This window comes from Oncorhynchus clarkii, chromosome 17 (genome assembly GCF_045791955.1).
Source record: "Oncorhynchus clarkii lewisi isolate Uvic-CL-2024 chromosome 17, UVic_Ocla_1.0, whole genome shotgun sequence".
Classification (NCBI taxonomy): Eukaryota; Metazoa; Chordata; class Actinopteri; order Salmoniformes; family Salmonidae; genus Oncorhynchus; species Oncorhynchus clarkii.
The window spans coordinates 59,269,533-59,279,410 of NC_092163.1; the positions used below are offsets into that span (position 1 = coordinate 59,269,533).

The 9,878-nt window shown below is 42.3% G+C and overlaps 1 protein-coding gene across 1 annotated transcript in view; it reads right to left on the reverse strand.

The window, feature by feature from the left end:
• LOC139371199 (protein FAM107B-like) overlaps window positions 1–9,655 on the reverse strand; it is a 56,292-nt gene extending 46,637 nt beyond the window's left edge. The window contains exon 1 of the mRNA XM_071111384.1: window positions 9,338–9,655. Coding sequence (XP_070967485.1) covers window positions 9,338–9,361 — 24 coding nt within the window. The 5' untranslated portion in view covers window positions 9,362–9,655. The remainder of the gene's footprint in view (window positions 1–9,337) is intronic.
• Window positions 9,656–9,878: the final 223 nt, after the last annotated feature.

The following is a 9,878-nucleotide window of genomic DNA, read 5'->3' on the forward strand; positions in this document are numbered from 1 at the left end:
TAATCATAGCCTCAATTTTGTCCTGCACATCGAATATAGTTGTGGTGAGTCCCTGTAATCCTAGATTCAGATCATTCAGAAAAGAAAACACATCACCCAGATAGGCCAGTCGTGTGAGAAACTCGTCATCATGCAAGCGGTCAGACAAGTGAAAATTACGGTCAGTAAAGAAAACTTTAAGCTCGTCTCCCAATTAAAAAAACGTGCCAATACTTTGCCCCTTGATAACCAGCGCACTTCTGTATGTTGCAAAAGCGTTACATGGTCGCTGCCCATATCATTGCATAATGCAGAAAATACACGAGAGTTCAGGGACCTTGCTTTAAGAAAGTCAACTATTTTCACTGTAGTGTCCAAAACATCTTTCAAGCTGTTAGGCATTCACTTGCCACCAAGAGCCTCTCGGTGGATGCTTCAGTGTACCCAAGTGGTGTCGGGAGCAACTGCTTTCACGCGCGTTACCACTCCACGATGTCTCCCTGTCATGGCTTTTGCGCCATCAGTACAGACACCATCACATCTTGACCACCATTGACCGTCCATTTGATGTCACAAAGCTGTACAGTACTTTAAAAATATCCTCTTCCTTAATTGACCCCCCATAAACGTAACGGACATATACCAGGAGCTGTGCCAGGCCCGCCACGTCTGTTGACTCATCCAGCTGTAACACATATAATTCACAGGCTTGTATGCGAAGCAGTAATTGTTTCAAAACATCTCCTGCCATGTCACTGATGCTTCGTAAAACAGTGTTGTTTGATGAAGGCACTGTCTGTATAGTTTTTTTGCCTTTCCCCCCAGCATTGTCCCCCCATATCCACCATATCCATGGCAGCAGGAAGAATTAAGTCCTTCACAATTGTATGGGGCTTGCCTGTCTTAGCTGCACGGTATTTCACCATATAAGACACTTCTAGCCCCTTCTTATTAATGGTATCTGTTGCTTTTATACATGTCTTACTACTCGAAAGTCGTCTTTATTCTCGCTCAAAAAACTTGCGTGGCTTATTTTTCAAATTGTCATGTTTTGTTTCTAAATGTCTGTGCAAGAGTGAAGGTTTCCCGCGCAAGAGTGAGTCCCACGAGAAAGTAACGGTTAATGTGACTGGATGTAAATTATTTCACTAGGTTACCTATATTTTACATTGTGTTGTTATTTCGCTGAACACTAGATGGTTTAATTTTATTTTTGGCAGTGAAACGTTGCTACTCAGGTGAGGAAAAAAAACTCACCCAAACGTATAGCCCAGTTGGAAAAAATAAATGTACTGTTTGAAAATGCCGTTGGCGTACCCCCAACGGAATTGCGCGTACCCCTGGGGCAAAACCTGTATTAAGGCATTTGTGAAAATTCTATAGCAATATAGAGTGGGAAAGTGGCCGTGCGTTTGGACAATTAATAGACACTACAGGAAATAAAACCGGAGTTTACACAGACCAGTGCACTATAGCCAATCAGAGCTATAGTAGGGCTTTATACAAACAAGCCATTTGCCACTGGGCCTTCCATAATTCACTTTGAACTGGACTGTGTGTTTACAAGCAGTTGCAACAGTGCGACTTTAGATCATTAGAACGCATTCACCAAAAAATTCACCTGAATGGATTTCTGCATATGCAGTGCCTTGCGAAAGTATTCGGCCCCCTTGAACTTTGCGACCTTTTGCCACATTTCAGGCTTCAAACATAAAGATATAAAACTGTATTTTTTTGTGAAGAATCAACAACAAGTGGGACACAATCATGAAGTGGAACGACATTCAAACTTTTTTAACAAATCAAAAACTGAAAAATTGGGCGTGCAAAATTATTCAGCCCCTTTACTTTCAGTGCAGCAAACTCTCTCCAGAAGTTCAGTGAGGATCTCTGAATAATCCAATGTTGACCTAAATGACTAATGAGGATAAATACAATCCACCTGTGTGTAATCAAGTCTCCGTATAAATGCACCTGCACTGTGATAGTCTCAGAGGTCCGTTAAAAGCACAGAGAGCATCATGAAGAACAAGGAACACACCAGGCAGGTCCGAGATACTGGTGTGAAGAAGTTTAAAGCCGGATTTGGATACAAAAAGATTTCCCAAGCTTTAAACATCCCAAGGAGCACTGTGCAAGCGATAATATTGAAATGGAAGGATTATCAGACCACTGCAAATCTACCAAGACCTGGCCGTCCCTCTAAACTTTCAGCTCATACAAGGAGAAGACTGATCAGAGATGCAGCCAAGAGGCCCATGATCAATCTGGATGAACTGCAGAGATCTACAGCTGAGGTGGGAGACTCTGTCCATAGGACAACAATCAGTCGTATATTGCACAAATCTGGCCTTTATGGAAGAGTGGCAAGAAGAAAGCCATTTCTTAAAGATATCCATAAAAAAGTGTTGTTTAAAGTTTGCCACAAGCCACCTGGGAGACACACCAAACATGTGGAAGAAGGTGCTCTGGTCAGATGAAACCAATTGAACTTTTTGGCAACAATGCAAAACGTTATGTTTGGCGTAAAAGCAACACAGCTCATCACCCTGAACACACCATCACCACTGTCAAACATGGTGGTGGCAGCATCATGGTTTGGGCCTGCTTTTCTTCAGCAGGGACAGGGAAGATGGTTAAAATTGATGGGAAGATGGATGGAGCCAAATACAGGACCATTCTGGAAGAAAACCTGATGGAGTCTGCAAAAGACCTGAGACTGGGACGGAGATTTGTCTTCCAACAAGACAATGATCCAAAACATAAAGCAACATCTACAATGGAATGGTTCAAAATAAACATATCCAGGTGTTAGAATGGCCAAGTCAAAGTCCAGACCTGAATCTGTGGAAAGAACTGAAAACTGCTGTTCACAAATGCTCTCCATCCAACCTCACTGAGCTCGAGCTGTTTTGCAAGGAGGAATGGGAAAAAATTTCAGTCTCTCGATGTGCAAAACTGATAGAGACATACCCCAAGCGACTTACAGCTGTAATCGCAGCAAAAGGTGGCGCTACAAAGTATTAACTTAAAGGGTCTGAATAATTTTGCACGCCCAATTTTTCAGTTTCTAATTTGTTAAAAAAGTTTGAAATATCCAATAAATGTCGTTCCACTTCATGATTGTGTCCCACTTGTTGATTCTTCACAAAAAATACAGTTTTATATCTTTATGTTTGAAGCCTGAAATGTGGCAAAAGGTTGCAAAGTTCAAGGGGGCCGAATACTTTTGCAAGGCACTGTATGTAAACACCATGGAAGTCCTCTTATATGTGGAAGTCATCTTTACAGTCCTATTGATGAAACAATGGCTCTCTCTCCCTCAGTTATGCACATCAACAACAAGTTAAACAACTAATGCTAGCTAAAGCAAGCTGAGCTAAAATCTAACAAAGGAACATTAGATAAATACTCAAACTTTTTCAGCTAGTTGGCTGTCAATATTGCACTGATAAACAATGGGGAATTGTAGCCTCCCCGTCCTTCTGCAGCTTGTCTGCTAATGCATGCTTGTCCCAACCAAGCACCCAAGCTAACTGGCTAACGTTGGCTAGCTTGCTAGATAGCTTCTTCCAGACACAAATGAGATCTCACTACCCATTTTACTCGCTGTAGAAGAGCTGGTTAGTCTGTTTACATGTTATATAGAGAGTTCTTGACTAACTATTATTTATTTTGCCTACGTTTACTGACACCGGTCATATTAAACTGGGTTTTGCACGTTTGTAAATTCATCAGCTCCTCTGCTCTCTGGCACACTCCGACGAAAGTGCTCTGAGATTGGAGTAGATAACCAGAGTGAATTTGCGAACCCAAGAGATATGATAACTAGATAATAGTCGTTCAAGCTCTTGCTAGCTAAACAAATGACACCTGCATCTTTAGCTGTGTATAGCCACTGAAAACGATATGAGGGGGAAAAGTCACTCACTCACCCACTCCTCCAACGGCATGACATCCTCCTAACAGCTAGCTAGCTAGCTAACATTAGTCTCTGTGTTTTTAGCTTGCTACATAAAAAGATAGGCTAGCCTATTAGCCACGTTATGACTGGCTTGTGATCATTGCCCATGCTAGTTTGATCATCCATATTGAGCATCCGTATTGAGTGTCTCAGTGAGACCGGTCTCGAGTACTACAACACTGGGTCACATGCCAGGTACAGATGTCTGACAGCAAGGACGGATGACACAGGACATGTTGTAGTTCCATCACAGGCTGCACTGACACCAGCCTCAGCCTGGCATGGTCTGGGATCAAAGTGTGACCCACAGGTGAAAGGTGAGTGACCTGGCCTGGCTGGTACAGCCTTCTGTCTGGGTTTGCTGCTCTGCCAGCCTCTTATCAATTGCCTGTCCATCAGGGTTGGGCTCAATTTGATTTACAGTAGATGTGGTAAATAGGTCAATGGAACTCGACCCAAACAATAGAAATGCCATGGAAACGTGTGGGGGGAATATGCCGTGGGAGAAAGATCCCAAATCTTCTCATTGCCCCCCAGCAAAATTAACCCACATTTAGGCTATTGTTTACATGTGTATTTCACAATCTGAGTATAACAATCTGAGGTAACAATCTGAGTATAATGCTTGTATGGATGTCAACCTAAACACATGTCATCTTCACTAATCAACTTCTTTGCAGTTAAAAAACGACTTTGACTACCACCACCGATTTCTGCATGCTAGCAATGCTACCAGCTTACACTAACAAGAGTTAGTATTTAGCATGCACTTCTAAATGTTATGCATAGAAAACAGACAAATATATCCAAATTGGACTTAGTAACCACATTGTAGGCCTGTTACACTACATCAATCATGACGGATTTGATAATGATCTACTTTGTTAGATCAGATTTGTTGAATGTGCACCAATCTAGCGTCCTTCTATCCCCACGGTCTGTATTCCATTGACCTCTTTACCGCATCTATCGGAATCTTTGGGTACTCCACTTTTTATATATTTTCACTATTGCCATGATATAGACATCATTCTCCCCTGTTGTTGGTGCATATTCTAGACAACTCTAATGATCTCAAGGACAGACAGTCATTGTAATGTTCTCATGTCATGTGAAAGATGTTTAATCAGCACAGTAATGATTACTGTTACCATAACATAAGGCAGAGTGCCATTTAGTTTGTTGCAAAAACAGACTGAAATGGACGATGCTTGATAACAATAACAGTAATTATAGTTTATTGAAGAAGTAGTTAGATTAGTTTTTGTTCCATTACCCTCTGCAGCTTTACAAGATATAAAGGCAAAGCACAGATACAGCACAAGCTGTTCAGCCCAGTTCAGTCCAGTCACTCTCAGCTACATTGTATGGTTCTCTCTGTTGTCTCTCCCTGTGGTAATTATTATGAAGGCTATGAGTCTCCTAATTCGAGTCTTATACAGTACCAGACACTGTTGGCGTCATGGTTGAAGGAGTGACTGGTGATTGGATGCCCTGGGTTGGTTAGAACTAAACATGGATCAAAAGCATTTGGTCAAACTTCAGGACCCAGAGGGCAAAGGTCAACCCTTCCCTTTTAAACATTCAGTGACCCCTAACAACAGCAACAGATGCAGATACCTCCAATTCCCCTCATTCACAGTGTCTACCTCGGTATATTATTATATTTTCCAAATTGCCTTATAAGGAAATTCACAGGGACACAACCTACTGTTTTGGACATATTTAAACCCATTATCCACAGATATCTCTGTAGCTCACTGAGACTGATCCTAAATTCCTCCTGTTTAATGAAGTCTTACGGACACTGCCAGGGCAAGCTGTGTCTGAGGTGTTCTCAACCCTTTCCTCCCTCACCACAACACATCCAACAGGACACACTCAACACCATGTGCAAATCCCTCAAGGGGGCTGTGTACTTTACATGCCCTAAAGAGGGCTGAACTCACACATGCCTTCTCATGTGTCTTTCTCACTGTATCACAAAGGGTCATGGGTCAGGGAAAGGTTAGCGTGTGGCTTACTCTTTAACCTTAATCTTGAGAATGGCGTGTGTTCAGTTGAAGTAGTAGGTACTAGTTTCCTGTCTCAGTTTTCAACATATAGCTCATTACCATCTCTGTGTGAGTAATACGTAAGCAGTATATCTGGTGTGCCAAACTTAACTAATGGATGTTTCCTAAGTCGGTGTAGCCATCTGCCTACGATAACCTACCCCTTACTTTCTCACTACAGCCAGATCAATACAGATGTTAAACATACCGTGCCTCACCTCAACCATGCCCTGATTTACTCCCAAAGCTCTCAATCAGAATGGTGTGACTGTTTACATAAACTCCACAACTGATCTAATGGTACTTATGGAAAATAACATTGAGAGTAGTGAGTACATTTCAAAATAGGTTGTTAATGTTTTATTTTGTACCCTGTGTACTCCAGTTCAATTGTGCATTGACTGTCAACTGTTTGGGGATTCAGAATACTTTCTGTTATGTTCTGTTAATTACTGATGTCCCCTTTAAGAATGGAGCACCCTTGGTCATTGTTCTATGTTATTCTGGTACTAACTCGTTTTAGTAAATGTGAAGCTCCAGTTCAATTCCTTGTATTCAGAGTCTTTCTTATTGTATACATAAGTTATAAGAGCTAAGACACTACACTTTCCTTTGTTAAACACTCTTAGCACATACACACATGTACTTAGCCATGACCCAGCACTTTAAGGACCTGTAGGCTACTAACCACCTTCTAGTCTCATCTCCCTCAAACATCTCTCTCCCTCCCTGATTTAGACAGTGTTGGTGGCCACAGACAATAGTGACTAAAGAACCTCTTTGATGAGCCAGACAGTTGAATAGAAAAGCATTCCAAATAGCTGCATGGGTCTGTTCTTATGTCTGGAAGTCTAATTAAACAGTTATGCAACAAATACCTACACATAACCTACTCTTCTGGTTGTGTAGTAGGAAATGTAACAGAGGAATGGTTGTTATTCGGCATTCTTATAGTGCTGTTATATCACATACATTACTTTGCAATTAAGTCTGAAAAGAAGATGGCAAGATTTAGGATAACTTTAGATCCTTGTGGAAACAAATCACTGATACTGTATCGTTTCTCTGCATGCCTGAGACCATAACACCAGGTACTTCACAGTAAAACTCTTTCTAAGAGGTAACCAGTATTTTTAGCCTGTCCGTTGGGTAATGTAGACAGGGATTTTCTCTGATTGCCTTAATCTGCCTCAGTGGGTCTTTGGCACAAGACGGATTTAACTCTACTTGATGTCCCAGATAGCAGTAGAGCAATCACAGTATTATCAGTGCAGACACGGAGTGCCATAACTATGCTGCTCTCTCATCATGGGTGCAGCCAAATCAAATATCCTGGTGTTACATCAATCTCTTCCCCGTGGTGTTACATCCATCCCGTCCCCTCTGTGATTAAGAGGAGTTTGTTATGGCTCCTGAGACAGTTTTATAAATCTATAACCTATAAGAAAACCTAAGCCAGCCATCCAATGGGAGAGATGAAAAAAGGATAATTCTCATGTTACAGCTAGTTGTCTAATGAACTGTTTTCTATGACATAATATTCTATTACATTAAAGAACCAGAAATTGTTCTGAAAATTAATCAGAGCAACATGTCCTCGTTATAATTACAGCCTCCTTTAGCTGGTGTAGCGAAGCATGTGAGTATGATTCTTAACGCCTCACTTCTTACGTTGTTTATGCTTGCTACATTTAGGCCATACCACCCAAACACCCACCCATCCCAGCAACACAAGAAGAGGGGAAGCACCAGCCAAATAGTTTCCTCCTCCATTCCCCTCCGGTCTCTGTGCTAGTCGCAGTGAAAGGGAGTGTTGTTTTGTGCTGGTGGGGCTGATGGCTGGTACCGGCGCTGTTTTGTGAGGTCCAGGCTGACCGGGTATTCACATGGTGCCAAGCGGGGCCCGGAAACTGGCAGAGGGGATGAAATTACAGCCTGGTCGTGCAGTGACATTTTCACTGTTCTGAGAGCCTAGTGCTCTTTCCCTCTCTCACTCAGTGCTCTTTCCCTCTATCTCTCCATCCTCCCCTCCACTAATGGATGTGTGGGGCAAAAAGAGAGAGCGCATATGCCTCCTCCTCATATTTACTCATGGGGGTAATTCTGATTTGGACTTTGTAGTTGAAATGGTGGTGGTGTTGGGCAAGGTTGAGTCATTTCATTGGTGAAAATGACAAGAGATACCTGAAGATACAGTCACACTGTGTTGAGATCCGTGAATGTCATGATGGTTGTATTTCATAACATAAGAGACAATGGCATGGTAAACAAAGCAATGCAAAAATATCTGCAGCAAACTGCAGTGAATCTATATCAATGAGGGTAAAGCACCTGCAGGTGTCTGATGTAGGTGATATTGTAATGTGTTCTCTTTTAACAAAATTCTTAACTTCACAGCTCATTCAAATTAACACTTGTTGACTCCATGCTGGCTTCACCATAGCACAGACATATATATTGTATGAATCAGAGTCAGATATACTCCCATTAATCTGACTGTCATAAATTCCCATCAGATATGACACAAGACCCCTGATGAGAAGACACATGCATGCATCCCATGCATCCCATAATGCCCTAGTAACCCTCTGGGAACCCCAGCTGTCAGCTCACATTCGGTGGCTCCATGGTGTCAACACAACCCGATCCACACCCTTAAACAGGCGTGTCCCACCCCATAGCTCAAATATTTGTGAATGCAGCAGTGTGCATACTCTGTTGGACATGATCTGCCTGATCAACAGCCAACAATGAGGTTCCCTGGATAATGAGAAACCTCTGGAGTATTTGCAGAATTTACATTTTCTATAAATGCCTTCATACCCAGCATTATGCACAGTTACATTCATGCATGGCTGCGTGATGGGAAACAATGGGAAGGTCAAGGTTGGTAATCCTGCCATTCAAACTGCTAATATGACAAGTGTCAAGACAGAGTAATACAAGTTATGTTCTGTGTGAAGTTCAGCCAAGTGATTAAGTTATGTTGTTAGTCTGTAATGTCCAGTTACCATACACTGAATATAGTATTATTGTAAACAGACACAGGTGTCTCTGTCTATTTTAAGCCAAAAGGTGTTCTTGGTTCTTTATGAGTCTTCAAATAAATCCTAAGTATTCAGCAAATTAGATAACAGCTTAGTTATAAGTTGTAGTCTAGCACAAAGGCCCACTCATGTGACTCCCCCTTATACCTAAACTACACCATCAACAGGTAAATAAATAAATATGCAAACAAACATATATATGGTTAACAAGATGTATTTGGGCAGTATAGTATGACAAATTAACAGTGTTGAACAGCAACTCCAACCTGTCTTAGAATAGGAAGCCGACTTACCTTCTTTGAATAAGATGCCCCCATACTGCTGGATGTGCTGGTCGCTCTACTCCGTATGCCTGCTCAGGTGTAGCTCCTCTAAGTCCCTCCACTCTTCTAGGCAGGGCCAGGCTCCAGGCTCTCCCTCAGCTCAGCTCTGCTCTGTCCACCCTTCCTGCATGCTCCAGGGAGGGGGCAGACGGACGGGGGCGAAGAGGAGCCTCCTAGCTCTCCCTCTGGCACCGTGACAACAACAGACAGGGGTGCTGTACTGTACTCCAGACAATACTAGTTTACAAGGTGTTCCTTAAGACTGGCTGTCCTGGCTGGTTGAGGAGGGATCCATAACGCCACAAATCAAACCTCAACTATTGCAAGGTTATGCTATGAGTCAGATTGTATAAAGAGAGGGAGAGAAAGAAGGCTGGGTAGTGTGTGTGTGTGTGTGTGAGAGAGAGAGAGATAGGAGTGTGTGTACTGTATGTGTGTGAGTGAGGGGAAGGACTTCTGAGCATGGCCATTGTAGAAGAGCTGACCCTTTTCAGCCACCTGTTGCTGGCTG